This window comes from Plecotus auritus (genome assembly GCF_963455305.1).
Source record: "Plecotus auritus genome assembly, chromosome: 5".
NCBI lineage: Eukaryota > Metazoa > Chordata > Mammalia > Chiroptera > Vespertilionidae > Plecotus > Plecotus auritus.
Window position 1 is genome coordinate 7,790,465 of NC_137776.1, and position 26,837 is coordinate 7,817,301.

Sequence of the window (26,837 nt, forward strand, 5' to 3'; positions counted from 1 at the left end):
GCAGGCCAAGAACGCTTAACTGGAAGAAATTGTATTGCCATGTAGAATCTGAACCCAAATTCACTGAGGCCACCGACCAAGGTAGTAACTAGCCCAGGGGTGGGCAAACTTTTTGATTCGAGGGCCACAATGGGTTCTTAAACTGGACCGGAGGGCCAGAACAAAAGCATGGATGGAGTGTTTGTGTGAACTAATATAAATTCAAAGTAAAGGAGCGGAGGGGAGAGCAAGAGAACCGGATAGAACAGCCGGATCCGGCCCGCGGGCCGTAGTTTGCCCACGGCTGAACTAGTCTAACCTGTGCTAACTTTAGGGCACATCCTGCTGGCTAGTTTTAGCTTCCCGTGACTGTTTGTAACCACTGCTTCAGTCACTTCCCCTCTTGCCCCCTGCTGCTGCTATTTGTCCTTACTTGTGGGCTTCTCCATATTGTGCCAAGGCTGGCTTTTTAAAGAGCAGTTTGATATTTTGTAATTGAGAGCTCATTTCAAAAGCATAAAAAGACAAAAAGTATTAAAGCAAAAAGAGTGTCACTTTAAAAACATGTTTAACATTCCTTGGAAGTTGCTCTTATCCTATAGGTTACCAGTTCATCCTCTATTGGAATTATTCAAGCAGTAAAACTTCAATCATTTACATATATGTATATATTTAAAATACGTAACTGAAAATAAATAGCACGTATCTAATATAAAATGGCTAATTCAAGATAAGTATATTTATAGAAAATATTAACATCAAAGAAAGTCTGTTTTACATTTTGATACAACTTTAGTAACACTGTAGACTTTGAGACTATGTCAAAATTAGGGTTTTATTTCCTGTTTGCAGTACAGTGATAACAGCAGTGAAGGAATGCAGTGAGTGACGACGGTGAGGGGATAACAGGGTGAGGAGGCTCCTTAAAGTTGACTGTTTTAGTATGGAGTTCCAACACCTGGGATGGGTCAGAAGCATAAATATGAGTGTGAAATGGCTAATCTCTTTCATTTTACTGTAAAGAGTGTGCCCACTTTCCTTACCAAAGTACCCTGCAAACAGGATTCAAATGACCATACTGTTAATCAGTAACGATGCAAGAGTTTTACTAAGAAACTAGGTCATATGGGAATAAGCAGAATTCCCTGCTATACAGTAGAGAGTTGAAATCTATTGAATATATACACACATCTAACTAGATGATTACTCTTTGGCCCGGATCTGATTTAGAGCACAATTCCCAAACTGGAAGAGATTAAATATTTTCATCTCCCCATAAATTTTATTCATTTATTTTTAAATTCTCACCCAAGAATGTTTTATTTTTTTTAAGAGGGAGGGAGGAGGGGAGGAAGAGAGGACATCGATGTGAGAGACATCAATCAGTTGCCTCCCGTACGTGCCCAGTCAGGGATGGAATCCGCAACCTAGGTATGTGCCCTGATCGGGAATCAAACCTGCAACCCCTTTTGTGTACAGGATGCTCTAACCAACAGCCACCTGGCCAGGACTTATTTTTTATTTTAAATTTTTATTGAATTTATTGGGGTGACACTGACTAATAACATTATAGAGGCTTCATGTGCACAATTCTTTAATACATCATCTATATATTGTATTGTCTGTTTACCACCCAAAATCAAGTCTCCTGTCACCATTTATCTCCCCTTTACCCTCTTTTACTTTTCCCTCTGGTAATCACCACACTACTGTCTGTGTCAATGAGCTTTTTAAAAAATTCCTTCACCTTTTTCAACCAGTCCCCTCCTCCTCTAACAGCTGTCAGTCTGTTATCTGAGTCTGTTTCTGTTTTGCTTGTTAGTTTATTTTGCTCATTAGATTCCACATACGAGCAAATTTATTTGTCTTTCTCTGTCAGGTTTATTTCACTTAGCATAATACTCTCCAGGTTCATCTAGGCCAGTGGTTGGCAAACTCATTAGTCAACAGAGCCAAATATCTATAGTACAACGATTGAAATTTCTTTTGAGAGCCAAATTTTTTTTTAAAAATATTTTATTGATATTTCACAGGGAGGAAAGGAGAGGGATAGAGAGCTAGAAACATCGATGAGAGAGAAACATCGATCAGCTGCCTCCTGCACACCTCCCACTGAGGATGTGCCCGCAACCAAGGTACATGCCCTTGACTGGAATCGAACCCGGGACCTTTCAGTCCGCAGGCCGATGCTCTATCCACTGAGCCAAACCGGTTTCGGCGAGAGCCAAATTTTTTAAACTTAAACTTCTTCTAACGCCACTTCTTCAAAATAGACTTGCCCAGGCCGTGGTATTTTGTGGAAGAGCCACACTTAAGGGGCCAAAGAGCCGCATGTGGCTCGTGAGCTGCAGTTTGCCGACCATGGATCTATGCTGTCACAAAAAGTAAGGTTTCCTTCTTTTTTTACAGCTGAGTAGTATTCCATTGTGTAAATGTACCACAGCTTTTTTATCCATTCATCTACTGATGGACAGTTGGGATGTTTTCAAATCTTGGCTAATGTAAATAATGCTATAATGAACATATGGATGCATATATTCTTTCAAATCAGTGTTTCTGGTTTCTTGGGATATATTCCCAGAAGTGGAATCGCTGGGTCGTAAGGCAGTTTCATTTGTAATTTTTTAAGGAAACTCCGTACTGTTTTCCAGTATGCATTCCTAGCAACAGTGCACAAGGGCTCCCACATGTTCACCAGTACTTTTTTGTTGATTTATTGGTAGCCGTATTGACAGATGTGAGATGATAGCGCATTGTGGTTTTAATTTGCATTTCTCTGATGATTAGTGACACTGAGCCATCTGTATGTCATCTTCGGAGAAGTATCTATTCAGATCCCTTGCCCATTTTTTTAAAGGAATTGCTTGCTTCTTTTAGCTGTTGAGTTGTGTAAGTTCTTTATAAGTTTTGGATATTAACCCCTTATTAGATCATTGGTATGTTCTCCCATTCAGTGGGTTATCTTTCCACTCTGTTCATTTTAGATTTCCTTTGCAAAAACATTTCAGTTTGATGTAGTCCCATTTGCTTATTTTTTTCTTTTCCCTTGCTCAAAGAGATATATAAAAAATATTACTATCAGAAATATTTGAGATTTTATTGCCTGTGTTTTCTTTTAGGATTTTTATGGTTTCAAGTCCTACATTTAAGCCTTTAATCCATTTAGAGTTTATTCTTGTGTATGGTGTAAGAAGGTGGTCTAATTTCATTGTTTTGCATGTATCCGTCTAGGTCTCTAACACCATTTATTGGATGGACTATCTTTATTCCATCGTATGTATGTTCTCGCCTCTGTCAGGTATTGACTGCAATGGTATGGGTTTCTTCCCGCGGATGCTCTGCTCGTGAAGCTTACTGGATCCTGTTCTGTTGTTTTCTGAGGCTGGCCACTGGTTGTGCTCGTTTTGGGGCCTCTTGGGAGGAACTCTGGGGCAGGCCTATGTTAGACCTGTGGCTGGCCCAGGGAAGGTAACCAGTTTGGAGCTAGAAAGCTATACACAGTTTATAGCTACTTCTGCGGGGCCTGGGTGTGAACAGGAAGGACCAAACTATGCACCAAGATTGGCTTTTATTAGCACCAGGCCCGGGGGCAGGCCAGCAAAAGTCTCAAGGCACCCAAGGTCTGTCTCCATCTGCCGGCTGCCTGTTAGACTCAGTCACTGAAAGAGCCTCTGGTGGTTCTTGAGTTGCATGAATGAGGTTCTCAGTGAGTCATCAGAGTAGAGGTGAATGGTTCTCACCAGACTGATACAGGTTCAAACTGAGTGCCTGTGCTGGGTCTGAGGCCACTCAGCAAATGTCCCAGGGTATATTAGGTCTAGCTGTCCCATGCAGGGGCCCACAGACCTTTGTGGTAAGTTGGGGTCTTACAGAGTAATCAGGGTGAGGCCAGTAGAGTTCATAAGGCCCAAGCCAACCAAGATTTGGCTGCATAAGGGAGGGCTCTGCATCGGTCGGGTGTACAAAGAAAAAATAGCGCCCCCCCTCCCCGTGCACGACCCACAAAACTAAGTCTGTTCAAGATTCTGCCAGGAGCTGAAGCTCAGCAGGGAGGGGCTCCGGGAGTTGGGAGATTAGGGCTAGATCTTCTGTGAGGGGGAGGTTCCATTCAGGCTTTAGAGACGCTGGAAGGAGTGGCCCCTTTCACAGAGCCACCCAACTCCGTCTGTCCTGGATTCTGCCCAGACTTTGGCAGTGTGGGTCCACCAGGAGTTTGGAGGGAGAGGCTAGCATATCTCCTGTTAGGGGTGGCGCCAATTAGGTTCATGGGAAAGTGGGGGCAATGGCCCTCACTACAAAGCCACACCAGTCACTGATACCCCTGAGCCTGTCCAGACCTCTGTACCCCAGCCCAGGCAGCTGACTCCTCAGTAGTATATGAGCTCCACAAGGTGGGGCTACAGGGAATCCAGAGGGTAAGGCTATTGTATTCCCTCAGGGCGATGCCAAAAGGAAGGGAGTGCTCCACTCAAGAAAGATGGCATCTGTGGTGTGGGGAGAGGGACTCACACAGGGGTCCTGGCGGCTGTCCCTTCAGCTGTCTTCCCAGAGCCACAGACCCCAGTCTCTCCTCACACGCTTCTAGTCTGCTCCGCCCTCCCTCTGCCAAAACCCTGGGTAAGTGGCTGCAAATGAGATTTTGTGCATTGGTCCTTTTGAGGGCACTGTGTCTCTAGAGGACTCCTGTCTCTCCCTGGCAGACAGAATCCCCAGTGATTTTTGCAGCCAGATGTTATGTGGATGCTTCTTCCTGGATCTGGTGTTCTGGGCTGGGGAGCCCAGCTTGGGGTTGAGACCCACTCTTCTTAGGGGTAACCTTTGCAGCTGAGCAGTTGGAATCTCAGTTGCTGCCCATGAGAGCAGGATCAGCCCTTTTTGCATCTCTGCCCTTCCTACCAGTCTCGATGTGGCTTCTTCTGTAAATCCTTGGTTATAAGACTTCTGTTCAGCTTATCTTCAATTGGTTATCCAGGTTGCTTGCTCTATATTTTAGTTGTAATTCCAGTTTGGTCCTAGAAGAAGGTGAGTGTAACATACTCCGCCACCATTTTGGATCTTCCGCCATAAATTTTACTTTCCATTAACATAGATACTAAAAATTTGAGCATATGAAATATCTAGGCAAATTCATAAAAACAGAAAGTAGGTTAGAGATTACTAGGGGCTGGAAGTGGGGATGAGAAATTATTGCTTAATGTGTACAGTTTCCATTTGGGATTATTAATAAGTTTGTAAATAGATAACTGGTGGTTACCACTTAAGTTTTCCACTTAAAAATAGAAAATGTTAGGTTACATATATTTTACCATAGTAAATAAAGCATTTTTGACCATGTGTGGTTTATTACTTATTCAAAAACTAATAGAAATTACAGTTAATTTGGGGTTCTATTTCCTTCACATGAAAGAATTCACTAATTCTGTATTTCTGATCACAAATGTGATATAATTCTCCAAAGTTGTTCCTTTCAGAAGAGAAAGTTGGAAAACTTGAAATATGAGCAAGAAAGAAAAACAGAAAAAAATAGTCAAAACAAACTTCTTACTTTAATTGGTTCAGGCTGCATCACAGGTGCAGGCATAGCAATGGCACTTGAAGCATAAACCTGGTGATATGTTCCTTGAACTCCATGATCAGAATAGGGCTATTACAAAAAAAGAAATGTATTGCCTTTCATTTATTATTTAAAAATATTTATTCAGCATTACAATGTACTAAGCATTTTGCTACACAATGGAGAAACACAGATGCTAAACACATCTCCCATCTTTAACTTATAGACTGATCTTGGACAGACAAGTGGTCAAAATTACCATAAGACCTATAAGACATGTTTAGGGATGCATGGGAGGAAAGATAAGAGCTACTTGATTTAGCATAAGAAAGTTGGGGAGGTAAAGTTTTCTAGTGGAGTTGAAGCCTGAATTTGAAGAATCAGGGAAGGAAGATGGGAATAGTATGCACAAAGACGTCGAGGCAACCAAGAACACATCTCATTTGGAAGACCTGTGTAGGTTGTCTGGTATGGCTGGAGGAAAGAATATACACTAAAAGAGAGCTGAAAGAGAGACATTAGAGCAAAAGGTAGGGAACAGATCCTATAAAAGCAGATTTTTGGCCTCTCCACCAATGGTGGAACCATTTATTGAGATATGGAATACAAGAAAAGCAAGTTTGATGCTTATGTAATTGTGTGTAAGGGGGTTGGAGAGAAGAAGTTAGGTTTATATTATAGGGAGTCACCCCAAAATGTATACAAACTTTAACAGCTTGATAGCTCAATTTTGAAAATAAAATGTATTTTAATAAACACTGACTTTATAATTATTCACACTTTTTTGGGGACAACCTATAAAATTTGAGGTATTTGTAGGATTTCTAGTAGCAGTGCTATACTGTTGATAGAAAGCCAAATTGTTCTAAAGTGTTTTCTGCTTAGCAACCTATTTTATTAATTAACTTATATCTTTGCCTACACCTTCTACCAGAAACATTAAAATAAAAGCATGCATATAACATTTTTATGAAAATATCATAGAAATAGTACCAGTTATAAGCTAATATAAGTAGTAGTTCCAGAAAAATCTTATTAGAGTAATGGTTTAATACCAAAAGTAGATTGTGGCTAAAAATCTAGTGTTAAGGAATTCTTACCTCACTTCCCACTCCCCTTGAAAACCAGAAAAAAAAAAAAAAAAAAAAAAAGAACGATAGATTTTTAAAAAAATGCCATCATCAATTAAACAAGGAACTATCCATTATCCCCAAACCATGAGCAATTTAGAACATCTGACAAATGCTATGCAATTTGGGACCCATATAAGTGAGGACTATGAAGCCTCCTCAGACTTCAGGAAAAATAAAGATTTGCTTAAAAATCAATGTTCTAAAAGACCTATTGAAAAAGTCTCAAATGTAGGGGTATTTCAGGTCAATGCAGCAGCATAGAGATCCAATTTCATATTCTTTAATAGGGGATATGGAATTGAAGGAGAAACCATGTTTTCATCATTTTAAAAAATCTACTGCCTTGCCTTATTGCTGAGGAACACTGCTGGAGGTGAAACAGGTTGAAGGTAGAATGGGAGGTAGCAATTACTACAACCCAACACAGAAAATGATTCCCAGAATGCAAAAACTGAGGGAAAGCATCTCAACCAGGAGACTTACAACACAGTGGAAAGCAGCTTCAGACAACAGCCTGATCTTCCCACCCTCTATTTTGACAAGTAGCTGGTCTCATGTAAAAATTAGCATAAAGGTGAAAAGGAAAAGCAAGCAATTTAAGCATGCATACTGCCTCTTTTCCAACTACATTAAGGAAAGACAAAAGTTGAAGAAAAGGGTGAGAAATTACCCTAGAAAAAGTGGTAAAGTTCAGATAAATATAATTCTTTTGAATCTTAAAGAAATGATAATAATATGATCTCTAAAAAGGAGCTCAAAAGAGATATTTTAAGCCAACATAAATTTATAGACAATGATGTAACCAAAGTGGCAGAGCTTGAGATAAAAAAGATTAAAAATAAGAGAGATGAGATGATGCCCTGGCTGGTTGCTCAGTGATTAGAGTGCTGGCCTGCGCAACGAAGGGTCGCAGGTTTGATTCCCAGTCAAGGGCAAGTAGCTGGGTTGCAGGTTTGATTCACCACATGGTTGGGATGCATGTGGGAGGCAATCAATCAATGTGTCTTGATGTTTCTCTCTTTCTCTCTTTCTCTTCCCCCCTCTCTCCCTCCATTCCGCTCTCTAAAAATCAATGGGAAAAATATCCTCTGGTGAGGACTAACAAAATAAAATAAAATACATAAAAGAGATGAAAGCCTGATTAGTCATAATAAAAATAGAATAAACACAATGAGAAATATAGTCATAGTTACCTTGAAAAAGTATAAAAACAAGTACCATGATAAAAAAAATTACCTGAGAGATGATAGATATGAAAGACAAAAAGTGATCTAACATATGCATAATTTGTATTCTATTGTTTAAGTCACCCAGTCTGCGGTACTTTGTTCCATCAGCCTTTGTGTAAACTAATACAAGTATCAAGCAGTTATTTTATTTTTGTTAATCCTCACCCGAGGACACTTTCCCATTGATTTTTAGAGAGTGGAAAGGAGGGGGAGAGATAGAGAGAAACACTGATCTGAGAGAGACACATTGATTGGTTGCCTCCTGCATGTGCCCTGACCAGGGCCAGGGATCAAGCCTGCAAGGGAGGTATGTGCCATTGACGGGAATCAAATCAGGGACCCATCAGTCTATAAGCTGATGCCCTATCCACTGAGCAAAACCAGCTAGGGCTCAGCAGTTCTCTGATAGCTAGTCTTATTTTCTTTCCAATTTATATACAAAAACATGTTGAACAAGCATATAAGAACTCAAAGAACATAGCATCCATGTGCCTTCTTTAACAAAGAGTACTTGCAGATGCAATCAACCAAGTGATAAATGGAGGATGAGATGAAGAATGAAGAAATCCCAGTAATGATATTTTTTTAGTAATCATTAAGATCCAACTGTGGAATTTATTGTTCAAGAACAAAATTATAATGTTATAAGCGTTAGCAATATAAAAATAATACAAAACATTTAAATTGGGAAGTGGGTGCTAATTTCCTAATCTTTCACAACACTGATTTAAAACATGCATGAACAGTTCCTGGAAAATATATGGTAAGGTTATTAGTAATGGTTCAAAAATATAAAGACATGCTAGTCACCATCTATAGTTATAAAATAAATTTGACTTAACGTTTTTAAAGGAAGAATTTTTAAAATACTGTTTCTTGACTTAATTTTTATGTGCTTTTAATTGACAGAATGTTAGCAACAATATAGACTGATAGACAAATCAGAAGCAGTGTTTGGTATCTTACTCTTTAAAGGAGATCGAGTCAGGAATGAGCCTAGTAAAGTGGACAGTTGATTTGAGAAATGATTCTGAACTAGTTAGTGAAGAAATCTAAGATGAAGCATTTTAGATATAAAAAAGGGAAAAGAAGATTTGCAGCTTCAGAGAAGGTCTTGAACAAATACCTTTAGAAAAGAAAAAGAAATAAATGTAAGATAAGGTAGTAGAGATAAATTACTTGGAGACTATTACGTACTTCTGGAATGGAAGCCTCCATCAGAGACAGCGGAGGAGGAACGCATCCTCCATCTTGTGCAATTTCCACTGGTTGATAAAAAACCTCAGACGGTTGTAGGTATAGGAACGGAGCAGAAGAGGCAGGAGACTGAAACACAACCATAGTTCCAATTCAAATATGATTAGTTATTTCATTTAAACCAAATGATTTACCCAACAGATGAGAGAAATATTTGTTTCATATTTTCCTGAAGTTCTTTTTCAGGGATAGCTTAGAAGTATCTCAGCAACAAATTAGGAACTTTGGGGTTATAAATTCTAGTTGTGTAGATGTCATTAAAAAACTGTATCACTAGTAAGGACTATAAGTTCTTAGTGCTTCAGAACCTCATCTATAAACTGAGATAATTATATTAAGATCACTACTAAAGGTTGTAATAATATAACTGATGGTATTTAAACTATCATAAACATCTATTCTCAGCTTTGTGACTTCCCATGGAGGTAGAAAAATGTCAAAAAAGATGAAACAATCTTTTGGTGGGATACTATTTGTTATCAAAGTTGGGACATGGAATACCTATTTGAGAGCAAAGGCTAGAAAAATGTTAAAATTTCCAATAATACTAATAAAATAGAAGTAATTTTTCATGTTTTTGCAACACTCACTCCTTTATAAAATGTTTTCACTTAGATAGTCTCATTTGATCTTTAAAAAAATCATATGAGAAAAATTACAAAGGGATAGTAATCTCATTACTTCTGTTTCACAAATGAGGAAGCTGAGAAATATAGTGATTAAATAAACTGCCAAAGGTATCACAGTTAAAAAATAAAAGAGAAAGGTCTCTAACCTAGTTCTCCTAATTTTAATATTCATGCAGTATTCACAAAAGCACAGTGAAAAAAGTTAATATTTACCTGAGGAACACTCCACTGCCACTGACCTGGTAGACACTGTGCAGGTGCCTAAAATGAAAGAAAAAAGACCCCACAGATAATAAACAAGGGTTAAAACTGGATTATCTACATGCCAAAGAATGGAGTTGGACCCCTATATCTCAAACTATATATAAAAATTAACTCAGAATGGATCTAAGACCAAAATTAAGTTCTAGAACTATAAAATTATTACAAAAAAGAGGTCATAAATCTCTATGATTTTGAGTCAAGGAAATTTTAAAATTATGACATCAAAAGCACAAGCAACAAAGCAAGAAAAGAAAAAAGATAAACTGAACTTCATCAAAATTAAAATCGATGTGTTGGCAAGGATGTGAAAACATTATATAAATTGCTGGTACAAATGTAAAATGGTACAGCCTTTTTGGTAAATAGTATGACACCAAAAGGTTAAACACAGAGATACCATATAAACTCAGTAATTTGACTCCGAGGTGGTAAGACCTAAGAGAAATGAAAACATGTCTGCACAACAACTTGTACACAAATGTTCATAGCAGCATTATTTACAACAGCCTCAAAATTAAAAAAACAACAAACCCAAATGTCCATCATCTGATGGATAGATAAAATGTAATATATCTATATAATGGAATGCTATTCAGCCATAAAAAGGAATGAAATACTGATACATGCTACCACATGGACAAATCATGAAAACATTATGTTAGGTGAAAGAATAATCACAAAAGATCACATTTTTATTTTATTTATTTTGGGGGGATCAAATGATATTTTTATTTTGAATGTTGATATTTGAAGAAAGGAGTAAAATATTTTTAAAGAAGATCCTTTTTTAAAAAAAAATTTTATCTTATTGTTTCAAGTATTACATGTATTAATACATGTATCTCCTTTTTGTCCCCATTGACCTTTCCCCAGCCTCCCCTACCCCATCGCATGCCCTCATCCCACCCCCCCAGTGTCTTGTGTCCATTGGTTGTGTGTAGACAGCGCCTGGGAAGGCACATGGGCATTCCTTAATTATTGTCAGCTGAACCCAGTGGCATCGGCAAAGCCACACCCTGGGAACACGCCTTGCCAAAAGTGCAAGGGTATTGTCAGCTTGACCTTCATTTCAGCTCGTGGTGTGGGGAAGTGGTTTTGATATCTAAATCCAGCCTAGCACCAGGAATGCTCAGGGCCTACTCAAGAATGCAAATAATCTCCTTTTGTCTTGACCTTTTGGTGAAACTTCCTGGTATTTGGGATATAAAATAAACTTGCTGGATTTGCTCTGGGTCCCTGTCTGTCCATCAAAAGAGGATGGTGGTCCCACCTGGTCGCAGCTTTTTCCTTCTATCTCTGTGTCCTGTCTCTTTCTTTTATTTCTCAATTCCCAGCAACCCCTACTCAGGAACTGGACCTGCTCTCTAGCCACGCTGGACGCGGAAAGAGAGAAATACCTACAGTTGTGCTTATATGCATGCATACAAGTCCTTCGTTGATCTCTTTTCCCTCCTCCCCAACACTCCCCAGCCTTCCCGCTGTAATTTGACAGTCTGTTCGATGCTTTACTGTCTCTGTATCTATCTTCTTGTTCATCAGGTTATGTTATTTTCCATAAATGAGTGAGATCATGTGGTATTTTTCTTTCATTGCCTGGCTTATTTCACTTAGCATAATGCTCTCCAGTTCCATCCATGCTGCTGCAAATGGTAAGAATTCCTTCTTTTTTATAGCAGCATAGTATTCCATTGTGCAGATGTACCACAATTTTCTAATCCACTCATCTGCTGATGGGCATTTAGGCTGTTTCCAGATCTTAGCTATGATGAATTGTGCTGCTATGAACATAGGGTGCATATATCCTTTCTAACTGGTGTTTCTAGTTTCTTGGGATATATTCCTAGAAGTGGGATCACTGGGTCAAATGGGAGTTCCATTTTTAGTTTTTTGAGGAAACTCTATACTGTTCTCCACAGTGGCTGCACCAGTCTGCATTCCACCAGCAGTGCACGAGGGTTCCTTTTTCTCCGCATCTTCGCCAGCACTTGTCCTTTGTTGATGATAGCCATTCTGGCAGGTGTGAGATGGTACCGCATTGTCGTTTTGATTTGCATCTCTCGGATAATTAGTGACTTTGAGCATGTTTTCATATGTCTCTTGGCCTTCCTTCTGTCTTCTTTCGAAAAGTATCTATTTAGGTCCATTGCCCATTTTTTTATTGGATCATTTATCTTCCTTTTATTAAGTTGTATGAGTTCCCAGAAGATCCTTTTTTAAAAATATATTTTTATTGATTTCAGAGAGGAAGGGCTTAAGAAAATATTTTAATAAAAATATTTGAAATAAAATGATTTATATATAGATTTGTTAGATAAATGAAATCACTATTTATGAAGTGAGAAACACAAAGGAGATAAAACCTGACTAAACCATGAATTATCTGATCTGATTAGCAAAAATTGATAAAGCTATCAATCTTGAATTTGTAAAAAGAAAGGGTAAGGGACTATTTTTATCAAAATGGGAATTTTAAGGATAGACTGATGATGAATATATAACTGAAAAGAAATATGTGAAGTGAAATTATTTCTTATATTGTAAAATATATTACAAATTGGTACCAAAATCTTTCCTAAGTATATGAAGGCAACATACTTCCAGTTTTATACCTGCAAGTAGAAAACTGGAGTTAAAGTATAAAATTAAGTTGCATTAGAAAATTTCCAGAATATGTCTGCTATGTCAAGTGAGTTACAGCTGTATGTTAATCAATAAAAAGGAGCTGGCTCAATAGGGTGCAAGCAGAAAGTGACTTTACTTTTTCACCCTCCAATTTAAAAGCATTGTGCTGAGCTAGTCTTCCTTCCCTTGGATAGAAATTAGGACAGGTCACTTTTGAGTGTGGTCGATTCCAAATGCTGACTCTCTAGTTAGGAACTTTTAACTCCAGGGAGACCACTCTAGCCCTGGATTCTAGAAGTTTACTTTACACAGATTATTTCTCTACTAAGGTAATTTCTCTAGAGTTTTTTTGCATGAGTTTCTTCTGTGAGGTTCACACCTTGCTCTTGGGAAACTAACCTTTGCTTGCTGTGAGAAGTTTAACACATTCCCACTGCAGACCTTCTCTCCTTGCTCTGGCTCCCACAGAGCACTCCAGCTCTTTCTCCGAACGTTTTTAGGAGAGGTCGGGTCCAAGTGATACCATCTCACAAATTTCAAGGAATATTAAGCTTAGTTATTTTCAGAAGTCCTCTTCACTTGGTTGAGGAGAAAGGGAAGTGCCATAGCACTTTTAACTCTGTTAAGCCTCCTCACCAATCTTCCCTATCAATCTCATCCTGTATGACATTGTTTACTCCTCCTATAAACCCCTGTAAGAAAACCCCCGCACAAAAACATTGCTATCAAGGCTTAACTATCTCTTTAATTATTAGAGTATTTGCATGAGAAAGAATAAAAGGAAAGATACCCAAAAAAGGAATAAAGTGATCCAGAAGGATTTTTACTGTACTAATTTCATGTTTACCTGGTAGTGATATGCAGACTGCTGATAAACAGGCTGAGTTACCATCACAGGGGAACTAGATATAGAACGTGACTATGAGAGGAAAGAAAATGGAAAATTATTTTAGGCAAAATTCTTTAAAATAGTTTACAATAAAATTTATCTCAAATTGTTACCTAAACCCAGGCAACTTATAGTTTATTATTGGAAATGTCATTTTCCCATCTCTTATTGATATTACCAACTCCACTTAAGTTTATTAAAATCATCACAGTATTACTACTTCCATGTGGTTTTATTTCCATGGTAATGTTAAAACCACAATCAGAAACGTTGCTTTTAGTCCAAAGATCATGAAAATATAGGTCTAAGAATATTCAGAGGGCAATGGCAGCTAGACTTAAGGTGTCACTGCCTATTTCCATTGTTGAGACCAGCAGGAGATAGTTAATGTGTACATAGCATTTAGACTTGAATGAACAATCATAGCTGATTTTGCCACTGATTTCCGACTACTTATAAATAATCAACATCCTATTTCCTTGTTATACATTTAATTAAAGCAAATATATAATTTATTGAAGCGCTTGATAATCCTATTTTATTCATTTGACATTTAAATGAATCATCCAATAAACTTACAAGTGGTTTATCTGTTTAGAAAAAGTATACATCTAACACTCAATTATTCAAACTAATAGAGTAAATCCCCCAAGTTAAAACCAGATTAATAAAACAGGCAAGTGTTTTAAGACAGGTAAAATAGGCTTTAATGATAGCAATTAAAATTCATTATCTAATAATATGGATATAATTTACATTGTTTTAATGTTTTATCCCAGTAACTAAAAAGTATCATAGCTTTCTTTGCACAATCTGCAGACTATCATATGCTACTAAAATTGCACCATAGATTAACATTGGAAAATAATAATATAATTAATAGATTATAGGAGGAGCAAAACATGATAATCTCAGCAGATACAAAAAAGCATTTGTTAAATTCAATAGCCTTTCATGATAAAAACCCTTAGCAAACAGAATAAAAAGGGACTTCTTTAATTGATGTAGGGCATTAATTTTTCACCAGGTTTGACTTTGTCCCTATAGGGAACATTTGGCGATATTTTTGGTTTTCTAAATGTAGGAAGGCTAAGACACTGCTAAACATCCTAAATATACAGGATAGCCTCCCCCAACAAAAAATCATCTGGCCCAAAATGTCAGTAGTGCTGAAGTTGAGAAACCCTGGTTAAAATTAACAGTATCTTTGAAAACCTACAGTGTGTATGTATGTATATATATACAGAGTGCTCCCGAAAATATATATACACTTTTTTCTGATAGCTCAATTTATGTTACTTTCTTTTCAGATTTAACCCATTGGAATTAATAATCATTTAAAGTGTGTATACATTTTTTGGGACACCTTATATATGTATATGTGTGTATATAAATAAAATATTAATGACAGCTCACTGGACTTGTTTTCTCTTTCAAAACAAGGTCATTGTGTTATTGCATAAACACTACAGCAGAGGTATTGCCAGTACAATAACTCAATGGGGAAAAACATGAGAAACAAAAGAGCAGAAAGCAATAGAGGTACATTGCATCATAGATGACTGTCTTGAGAGTTTGGCAGTTTAAATATCAACATTTAAAAATCAAAAGCATTAGTACACACCAGCCACAATGTATTGAAAAAATGGGATTAAAAAACATATACTATTCATAAACTATAGTGTACCTTAGAATAAATTCAACAAAAAATGTGTCAGACTTTTAAAAAAATGTATTTTTATTGATTTCAGAGAGGAAGGGAGAGGGAGAGAGAGATAGAAACATCAATGATGAGAGAGAATTATTGATAGGCTGCCTCCTGCACACCCCCTACTGGGAATAGAGCCCGCAACCTGGGCATGTGCCCTTGACTGGAATCGAAACTGGGACCCTTTAGTCTGCAGGCCAACGCTCTATCCACTGAGCCAAACCAGCTAGGGCATGCCATTTTTTTTTTATGGAGAAAAGGAAATTTGATTGATGGATGGAAATAAAAGAGGACCTAAATAAGTGTTCACTAGTAAGAAAAGTTAATATACCCAAATGTTCCAAATTAATCTATATATTGAATCCAATTCTAACCAAAACCCAAAAAGGCTTTCAGAGAGTGGAATAAGCAGAATTATAAAATCCATATTTATGAGGAGAAACCAAGATGGTGGCATAGGTAAACACCTAAACTGCTGCCTTGCACAACAATATCAAAACTACATCTAAAAGACAAAACGTACACCATCCAGAACCACAGGAAGCTGGCTGAGTGGAAATTCTACAACTAGAAGAAAAGAGGAAAGCACATTGAGACTCAGAGGAGCTGCAAAAGGTTGAGGTACGGAGACTCGCACATGGAGAGGACGGGCGGCTGTGTGCATGGGCAGCTGAGAGTGTGGCTGGCTTTCTAAAGCGGGAGGGAGATGGAAGCTCTCGACTGCACTGAACTCCAGTCCCGGGAGAGACCCTGGGAAACCAGACTCATTTGGGGGGAATCTGGATTGTCAGGAAAAGAGAAAGCACACTGAGACTCGGGATCTGCGGAAGGCAGAGGTCTGGAGGTGCGCGCGCATGCAGAGAGGACTGACTGCTGAATGCACGGGTGGCTGAGTGCACGGCTGGCTTTCTAAAGCGGGAGGGAGACGGAAGCTCCCGACTGTGCTGAACTCCAGTTCTGGGCAAGTTTCTGGGAACCCCAACTCATTCAGGGAGAAACTGGACTGTCTGGCAGCGGCTGAAACTTGAGGGCGGTTTTCTCTCAGAGGTGCTTGCAGCGATTTCTGAGGGACAATGAGACCCAGTGGCCTCACAGGGCAGGGCTGATGGGAAACCAAGGCTGTCTGCTCCGCCCTGAAACTCCACCCCATCCAAGCTAAGCACAGAGGCTTTTGCAATTTTGCAAGTCTTGTCTCATAAGAGTGTCTCCAGCACAGAAGTTCTCCCAGCGTAGACACAGCTGATCCTCACAGCCAATTGGCCTGGAGGTCAATTCCTCCCAGTGATACCAACTACAATCAAGACTTAACTACAACAAGGCTGAGCAAACAGTCCACAAAGGGGTGCACCAAGAGTGTCCACCTCAGGTAACTGGGGAGGCTGAGCCACTGGGCCCTATAGGACACCTACCACACAAAGCTACTCTACCAACTCAGGGAAGTAGCGAAAATGTGGAGACAAAGAAATAGATCACAAATGAAAGGAATAGAGGAAAACAAATGACTGGATATAGAGTTCAAAACCACGGTTATAAGGTTTTTCAAGAATTTCCTAGAAAAGGCTGATAAATTTAGCGAGACCTTCAAGAATATGAAAAAGGACCAACTAGAAATTAAACATACACTGACTGAAATAAAAAATATTATACAGAGACCTAACAGCAGACTAGAGGACCGCAAGAATCAAGTCAAAGGTTTGAAATACAATGAAGCAAAAAACAGCTAGAAAAGCAAAAAGAAAAAAGAATCCAAAAATTTGAAGATAGTGTAAGGAGCCTCTGGGACAACCTCAAGCGTACCAACATCTGAATTATGGGGGTGCCAGAAGAAGAGAGAGAGCAAGATACTGAAAACCTATTTGAAGAAATAATGACCGAAAACTTCCCCCATCTGGTGAAAGGAATAGACTTACAAGTCCAGGAAGCGCACAGAACCCCAAACAAAAGGAATCCAAAGAGGACCACACCAAGACACATAATTAAAATGCCAAGAGCAAAAGACAAAGAGAGAATATTAAAAGCAGCAAGAGAAAAACAGTTAATTACCTACAAGGGAGCACCCATACGATTGTCAGCTGATTTCTCAACAGAAACTATGCAGGCCAGAAGGGAGTGGCAAGAAATATTCAAAGTGATGAATAGCAAGAACCTACAACCAAGATTACTCTACCCCAGCAAAGCTATCATTAAGAATTGAAGGCCAGATAAAGAGCCTCACAGATAAGAAAAAGCTAAAGGAGTTCATCACCGCCAAAGATATTATATGAAATGCTGAAAGGTATTCTTTAAGAAGAGGAGGAAGAAGAAAAAGGTAAAGATAAAAATTATGAACAACAAATACATGTCTATCAACAAGTGAATCTAAAAATCAAGTGAATAAAAAATCTGATGAACAGAATAAACTGGTGAATATAATAGAACCAGAGACATAGAAAGGGAATGGACTGACAATTCTCGGGGGGAAAGGGGTGCGGGGGTTGCGGGAAGAGACTGGACAAAACTTGTACACCTATGGATGAAGACAGTGGGGGGGGAGGTAAGGGCAGAGGGTAGGGTGGGAACCGGGTGGAGGGTAGCTATGGGGGAAAAAAGAGGAACAATTGTAATAATCTGAACAATAAAGATTTATTAAATTAAAAAAAAATAAAATAAATAAAAATGTTAAAAAAATAAAATCCATATTTATAAAAGCAAAAACTTAAAGATAGATGAGATTCCTGAAGAGCACAGTGCCAGAACTGCCCTGTCAGATTTTATGATTCATTATAAAGCAACAGGAATTAAAACAGAATTGGAAAGGGGAGAGTTGGAATAGAGAGCTCAGAAAGAGACCCAGACATGGAAACTTGGCATTTGATAGAGGATTTGTTTCAAAACTGGAAGAGAATAGATTACTCAACCCAAACTCCAGATTTGATATCTACATAGAAAAACAGGAACACAATAGTGTTTTTTTTAAATAAAATATAGAATACCTGTATTCTTTTTTAAAAAATGTTTTTAATTGATTTTAGAGGGAGAGGGTTAGTGTCTAGTTAACATCCATCACCACACATAGGACCTTTTCTATTCTTAAAATATACAGCTACAAAGTTTTATACAAACATATCTAAACCAAATCTACAATATATAGTGTGCCTAAACTATTTAAAATTATGATAAATTTCAGTTATCAACTTAAAAATGAGAGTATGCTATAATTTTTCAAATACATTTAGAAGATATAGAAGCAAAAAACTTTGAAGACTACTTGTCTTAGACAAACTTATGACACAAGATTTGGATGTTCATTTTAGTATTGATTGTAGAAAAAACTTAAAATGTCCCTCAATTAGGGAATATACACTCATACAATGGAATATTATAAAATCTTAAAATAAGTGAACTAAAGATAATAGAATCAACATGGTTTAATCTAAAAGACTTACTTATATAGTGTCTAAAAACCACCCAAAGCAATACCAGATCTTGTTTAAGCATACCTATATTTGTAGTAAAAACAGATAAAACAGGAAAGATATTCTGGTTACCTCTGAGGAGGAAAGGAGGGTAAGAGAATGGGAGCAAGGAGACTTTATTTGAAGTTTCCATATTTTATTCTTCCCATTAAAAATCTTAAGTTAAATAAGATTGATAGGAGAAACCAAGATGGCGGCATAGGTAAACACCTGAACTGCTGCCTCGCACAACAATTTCAAAACTACAACTAAAAGACAGAACGGACACCACCCAGAACCACAGGAAAGCTGACTGAGTGAAAATTCTACAACTAGAAGGAAGGAGAAAAGCTCACAGAGAATTGGAGGTACGGCAAAGGGTCTTTGTGCGCGCAGAGAGGAAGGGCGGCGGAGTGCCTGGCTGGCTTTCTCTGGCGGAAGGGGGAAGGGAGCCCCCGACCGCATTGAACCCCAGTTCTGACTGCACTGAACACCTATTCCGGGCGAGCCCCTGGGGACCCACGCTCTTGTGGGGGGAGTCTGGACTCTCGGGCGGAGACTCGGGAGCCGGGGAAGGCGGAAGACTGAAAGTCCGCTCGCGCCAGTGCGCACAAAGGCTGCGGGAGGCTGCCACAGGCTTTCCCTAGCGGAAGGGAGTGAGAGGCTCCTGACGGCACAAAACCCCAGTTCTGACTGAAGTGAGCCCCAGTTCTGACTACAGTGAACCCCAGTTCCAGGCGAGCCCCCGGGGACCCACGCTCTTGTGGGGGGAGTCTGGACTCTCGGGCGGAGACTCGGGAGCCGGGGAAGGCGGAAGACTGAAAGTCCGCTCGCGCCAGTGCGCACAAAGGCTGCGGGAGGCTGCCACAGGCTTTCCCTAGCGGAAGGGAGTGAGAGGCTCCTGACGGCACAAAACCCCAGTTCTGACTGAAGTGAGCCCCAGTTCTGACTGCAGTGAACCCCAGTTCCAGGCGAGCCCCTGGAGACCCACGCTCTTGTGGGGGGAGTCTGGACTCTCGGGCGGAGACTCGGGAGCCGGGGAAGGCGGAAGACTGAAAGTCCGCTCGCGCCAGTGCGCACAAAGGCTGCGGGAGGCTGCCACAGGCTTTCCCTAGCAGAAGGGAGTCAGAGGCTCCTGACGGCACTGAACACCAGTTCTGACTGAAGTGAGCCCCAGTTCTGACTGCAGTGAACCCCAGTTTCAGGCGAGCCCCCGGAGACCCACGCTCTTGTGGGGGGAGTCTGGACTCTCGGGCGGAGAATCGGGAGCCGGGAAGGCAGAGGACTGAAGGCACACACGTGCTAGCAAGGGCAAGGCTGATGGGAAGCCAAGACTGAGACTCCACCCCATCCAAGCTGAGCACAGAGGCTATTGCAATTTGGCAAGTCTAATCCTATAAGGCTGTCTCCAGCACCGGACTTCTCCCAGCATAGACACAGCTGATCCTTACAGCCAACTGGCCTGGAGGTCAATTCTTCCCAGTGATACCAACAACAATAAAGACTTAATTACAACAAGGCTGTACACACAGTCCACAAAGGTGTGCACCAAGAGTGTCCACCTCAGGTTAACTGGGGAGGCAGACCCACTGGGCCAAATTGGAAACCTAGCACACAAATCTACCAACTCAGGGAAGCAGTGAAAATGCGGCGTCTAAGAATCAGATCACAAACGAAAGAAATGGAGGAAAACAAACGACTGGATATAGAATTCAAAACCACGGTTATAAGGCTTTTTAAGAATATCCTAGAAAAGGCCGATAAATATAACGAGACCCTCGAAGAGATGAAAAAGGACCAACTAGAAATTAAACATACACTGACTGAAATAAAAAATATTATACAGAGACCCAAAAACAGACAAGAGGAACACAAAAATCAAGTCAAAGAATTGAAATACAAAGAAGCAAAAAACACTCAACCGAAAAAGCAAAAAGCAAAAAAAAAAATCCAAAAAGTTGAAGATAATGTAAGAAGACTCTGGGACAACTTCAAGCGTACCAACATCAGAATTATGGGGGTGCCAGAAGAAGAGAGAGAGCAAAATACTGAAAACCTATTTGAAGAAATAATGACCGAAAACTTCCCCCACCTGGTGAAAGAAATAGACTTACAAGTCCAGGAAGCCCACAGAACCCCAAACAAAAGGAATCCAAAGAGGACTACACCAAGACACATCATAATTAAAATGCCAAGAGCAAAAGACAAAGAGAGAATATTAAAAGCAGCAAGAGAAAAACAGTTAGTTACCTACAAGGGAGCACCCATACGACTGTCAGCTGACTTTTCAACAGAAACTATGCAGGCCAGACGGGAGTGGCAAGAAATTTTCAATGTGATGAATAGCAAGAACCTACAACCAAGATTACTCTACCCAGCAAAGCTATCATTCAGAATTGAAGGGCAGATAAAGAGTTTCACAGACAAGAAAAAGCTAAAGGAGTTCATCACCACCAAACCAGTATTATATGAAATGCTGAAAGGCATTCTTAAAGAAGAGGAAGAAGAAAAAAGGAAAGATAAAAATTATGAACAACAAATACATATCTATCAACAAGTGAACCTAAAAATCAAGTGAATTAAAAACCTGAGGAACAGAATAATCTGGTGAATACAATAGAATCAGGGGCATAGAAAGGGAGTGGACTGATAATTCTCAGGGGGAAAGGGGTATGGGGGGGTTCATAAAGAGACTGGACAAAAATCATACACCTATGGATGAGGACAGTGGGGGGTAGGTAAGGGCAGAAGGTGGGGTGGGAAATGGCTGGAGGGGAACTATGGGGGAAAAAAGGAGAAATAATTGTAATAATCTGAATAAAGATTTATTTAAAAAAAAAAATAAAAATCTTAAGTTAAATATGGCTAAATGTTAACATATACTAAACTTGAGTGGTAGCTACATGGCTATTATATTATTACTAGAGGCCTGGTGCACAAAATTCATGCACAGGCGCGGGGGTCCCCTCAGCCCAGCCTGCACCCTCTCCAATCTGGGACCCCTTGGGGGATGTCCGACTGCCAGTTTAGGCCCGATCCCGGGGATTGGGCCTAAACCGGCAATCGGAGAACCCTCTCACAATCTGGGACCACTGGCTCCTAACTGCTCACCTGCCTGCCTGCCTGGTCACCCCCAACTGCCCCCCCTGCCGGCCTGGTCACCCCCAACAGTTCCCCCCACCGGTCTGATCTCCCCCAACTGCCCCACCTGCCGGCCTGGTTGCCCCATGCAGCCTGCTGTTCAGTTGTTTTGTCGTCCCTCACTAACCCCCCTGCCGGCCTGGTTGCCCCACGCAGCCTGCTGTTCGGTTGTCCGTCAGTTGTTTTGGTTGTGATGGCCCCTGGCTTTTTATATATATTAGGACTAGAGGCCCAGTGCATGAAATTTGTGCACGGGTGGGGTCCCTAGGCTGGCCAGCGATCAGAGACTATTGGGGCCATCTTGCCCAGTCCTGATCAAGGCCGGGCTGGCCAGGGCCTGCTGGCTGCCAGCTGGGGGTAGGGACTGGGAGAGGTTGGCTGGCTGTGAGAGGTTGGCTGTGGGAGCGCACTGACCAGGGGACAGCTCCTGCGTTGAGCATCTGCACTCTGGTGGTCAGTGCATATCACAGCGACTAGTCGACCGGTCGTGCAGTTGTAACGGTCACTTAGGCTTTTATATATATATGTATTTGTACTTGTCTGTGGTTGACATTTTTTTGGAAATAAAATATTTTAAAAATTGATAGTAACAGATGGAAACCCTTCTAAAACAAAATTACTTACAGGCCAAGGTGGTGGGACAGAAGTTACCTCTGGAGTATGAAAATAAGCAACACCATTATGATAAGTGTAAGGATATCCAGTTGAAGTTGTTAGGTACATTGTTCCAGCTGCTGGCATTATACTGGAACCTAAAGTAAAGATTACATAATAATAATTGAAACGCTAAATTTAACTTTAAATACTGTAATTCTGAACACTGGAAAATGTTTATCTTAATACACCTATATAGTTACTGTAAAAATTGAATGTTATGTTATTTTTTAAGTCCATATGTTAAAATATCTTTGAAGTATATATTTTCAAACTTACTACCTTAAAACTTTTATTAGTTTAAGGTGCATAAAAAAGAAAAAAGTGTAATAAGGAATACTAAAATTTCACCAATTCAGATTTTAATATCAGTAAAATGAAACACAAAGTTAACAAATAAATTATTAGCAAAGTCATTATTTTTACAATGTAAATTATATGTATTTTATTTACTATACAGTCACTGTAGTGAAGTTCCTAAGACTTTAGTAAGACCATTTATTTGTAAAAGGCCAATGGTGAGGGAGGCAGTGAAGTTGGAGGAGATTCTACTTTCTGGAAGACATTTTGGTTCCACCCTACAAATTCTAAATTGATAAATACCAAATCAAAATTAAACTCGATATCTGTTAACTTCTAAGTCAAAAACAGAACAGTCCAAACGAACACAACCTATTAATTTGTCAACGGATGTATAATAAGTACCTAATGTCTTAAACATTCCAGTAGACACTAGGACAGACATAAAGAGTAAGAAAATTTAGTTACTAATTTTATGTGACATTGCTCCTTTTTGCTGAAGACTCTGTTAGAGATTTTAATAAATATTATAGCTAAAATCTATAAAGAGGCCTAATTTAATAAATGGGAAGAGTGAAGAAAAAAAAGAAAAGAGTTGAAAGCATTATAGAAATTTGAGGAAGGCACATAGTTTGGCCAATTCTTAAAGCTTTTGGGACTGTTCCTTCTGATAATTATGACACATGTGGTTGGGTTATAGAACATATATAACCATAGTTTCTGATATTGGGTCTGTATTTTAACTTTCAGTACTTTCACTATAATTTTAAGTTACTTTTCTAAAAAGAAAACTTTCTAATTAGTGATTCTAAATTACTTCCAATTACTTTTGCAATTTTAAATGCATTTTTATGTGATTTTCCCTTTAAAGGTGTAACTATATGGAATATATTTAAGCATCATTATTCAGGTAAAATTTCCCGTACCCCACCCCCCCAATCTAGTATATATTAATTTGTGATGAGAAATATTCACTTGGCCACCAACTTTGCCAAAGTAACTTTATTAAATGAAAGGAACCTGATATTTTAATGATATTCTCCCAAAAGTTTAATATTTAAGAAAAGAACCATGTAAAAATATTGAAAAATACATTAGGTGTTAATACATACGAGGGATCCCTACTTGTTGCTTTCTTATTGCTGGACCAATGTTTAGTTTCTTATCCTTATAATTCAGTTTTTCAGCCTAAAAAAATAAAAAAATAAATTATTTTATTATTTTGGTACTATTGTTTATAAAAACAGTAAGAAACACTTCACTTATTTTTAAAAAAATATATTTTTATTGATTTCAGATAGGAAGGGAGACGGAGCGAGAGATAAAAACATCAATGATAGAGAATCATCGATCGGCTGCCTCCTGCACACCCCACACTGGGGATGGAGCCTGCAACCCAGGCATGCGCCCTGACTGGTGACCTCCTGGTTCATAAGTTGATGCTCAACCACTGAACCACACTGGCCGGGCAGTAAGAAACACTTTAAAATTCAGACTGTAACATTCTTTGATAATAGCAAGTCACAGTAGAAAGGGCCAAGTTTTTGGATTTAAACAGATCTAGGTCCGAATCTATTGCTCTGATCCTAATTCCTCATCTGAAATACAGTCAATCCTCCATTCATGGATTTGGGAATGAATCTACTCATTAAAATTTATTTGTAATCCCAAAATCAATACTCATGGCAATTTAGCAGTTATTAGCTGGCAACAGCAGAGGTGAAAAATGTGAATTGTCTGACACACATGGTTCCAGCTGAGATCAAAGAAGGCGACACTGTCTTATTTCAGCTTTTATACTGTAAACAAGTGTCCTTTTTGTGGTCTATATAGTGCCATGTGTTTTGCATTTTTGTCTTCATGTTGGTGATTTTGCTACTTGAAATGGCATTTGAGCGTGGTGCGGAAGCGTGGTCAGTGTTCTTAGGCGTAAGAAGGCTGTCATGTGCCTTATGGAGAAGAGGTGGACTTAATTCAGGCATGAGCTGCAGTGCTGTTGGCCATGAAATCAATCTTAATGAATCAATAATAAATACTAAGTATGTCTTTAAACAGAAACACACATAAAATAAAGTTATGTATTGATTGGTTGATGAAAATATTGTGGGCAGAAGCTTGTGGGAACTTAGCCATATACTTCTTCTAGAAACAGCAATTCAATATTTGCTAATTCAGTATTTATGGTGACTTTATAGAACATTGCTACTATAAACAAAGAGAACTGAGTACATATCATCATTTAATATACAATTCAAAATCTATTTTTTCTAAAAAATTAAATGTCACATTTGCCAAATTTAAGTTATTACCCCAAATTACAGGCTACAGATTTTTTTTAATATGAATGTTCTTAGTTTATATAAAGATTTTCATAGGAGGGGAAATAATCAAAGATAACCTCATTCTAGAAATCCATATGTGTAGTGTTTTTTAGGAATTTAAAGTGCTATTAACACTCAGAAAATATATATCCTCACATTCTTAGCTTAAGCAAATAAAGTAAAAAATTAGATTACAACTCCACAACCATACTCATGTAATGATTTGAAATTTGCTTTTCTGCAGATAAAGTTTATCTTTAATGCTTTTTAAAATTAATTCAATTTTTTGTAGGCTAATGTCAATCTTAAGATGCAAATAAGTTAAAAAAATTTTTTTAGCAACTGATCATTGTACTAGAACAGTACTATTAAAATAAACACCACAAAGAATTATTTTGAAACAAATTCCAAAAAGAAAGTTAAATACGTTAAAATATCTTACCTCTTGTAAAATTTTTTGTGCATCTTCTTGTGTTTCAAAAGTGACGAAACCATACCTAAATAAATGAATTATTTTCTTAGAACATTACTTTAGAGTTATATTAAAAATTTTAAAAAAATTTGTTTTTTAAGAATGGGCCACTAGAGGAGTGAACATTTTTCTATGGTGCATCATCATAAAAAACTTAGGAGAATTTTTAGAGGATAGTGAAACTTAACACTATCACTTCCTCTTAGAGTCAGGGGACTAAAAGAAAAAAACTCAGGGATCTTGAAATAGTTTCAGATCTGAACTGTGTAAGACAGAAGAGCATGAGAGATACATGTTTTGGCTTACAAATTAGGATGCAATAAATTTCAGTCCAGAGCAATAATCTGTTTTTAAAATAATAGAGGTTTGGCTTAAATAGAAAAAATTTTTTTAATTAAAAAATTTCAACCCCAAAAAACTTTTAAATTGGTAAATGAGTATACAAATACATATATTACTATTATGAGCACATATAAACTGATAATATAATTATGTATTTCTAATCAAATTAAACTAGAAATAGGTACAATGCAGACTTTACACCTACTTTTCATATATAATTGTTACTTTCAGAGTATAACTCATATAACATTCAAGATATAAATACATGTTCAAAAAAAGCCAAAACAGATAGACAAAAAGAAATAAAAAGCATATCCCTCCAAAATGTAATTTCTGTTTAGATAACTTAAGGAAACTTTTTTGAGTAGTGCTATGTTTCTTATTTTCTTAATTATTGTATAAAGTTTCCTTTTTTTTAAACAAAGGAATTTCTCTTTTTTATTTGGCTAAACATTAAACAAGGGTTAAGGAAATATTTTTACACTGAATTTTTTGGTAGAACATATACACCACCCAGTGGAAAAAGCATAAAATAGTTTATATGTATTTCTATGTGATTATCCTATATAATAAAAGGTTAATATGCAAATCAACCAAACGGCAGAATGACCGGTTGCTATGATGTGCATTGACCACCAGGGGCAGACTCTCAATGCAGGAGCTGCCCCCTGTTGGTCAGTGCGCTCCCACAGAAGCCGGGCTCATGGCTGGTGAGCGCAGCGGTGGTGGCGGGAGCTTTCAGTCGGACATCCACCAAGGTCTCCCTGACTGTGGACTGTGAAAGGGCGCAGACCAGGCTGAGGGACACCCACCCCCCCCGGGTGCATGAATTCCGTGCACCGGGCATATAGTCCATGATATAAATGGATATTACCAAAATACTGCCAATTCTATAAGCTAAACAAAAGA

The 26,837-nt window shown here is 38.6% G+C and overlaps 1 protein-coding gene across 1 annotated transcript; it reads right to left on the bottom strand.

Annotated features, from left to right (window-relative positions):
- Positions 1 to 5,506: 5,506 nt before the first annotated feature.
- Positions 5,507 to 22,580, bottom strand: BOLL (boule homolog, RNA binding protein; the record flags this gene model as incomplete). Its single annotated transcript, XM_080670844.1, has 5 exons — positions 5,507 to 5,623; positions 9,093 to 9,221; positions 9,995 to 10,042; positions 13,515 to 13,586; positions 22,464 to 22,580. The coding sequence occupies 5 exons, from the start codon at positions 22,578 to 22,580 to the stop codon at positions 5,507 to 5,509; spliced, it is 483 nt and encodes a 160-aa protein (XP_080526970.1).
- Between the last annotated feature and the right edge of the window lie 4,257 nt (positions 22,581 to 26,837).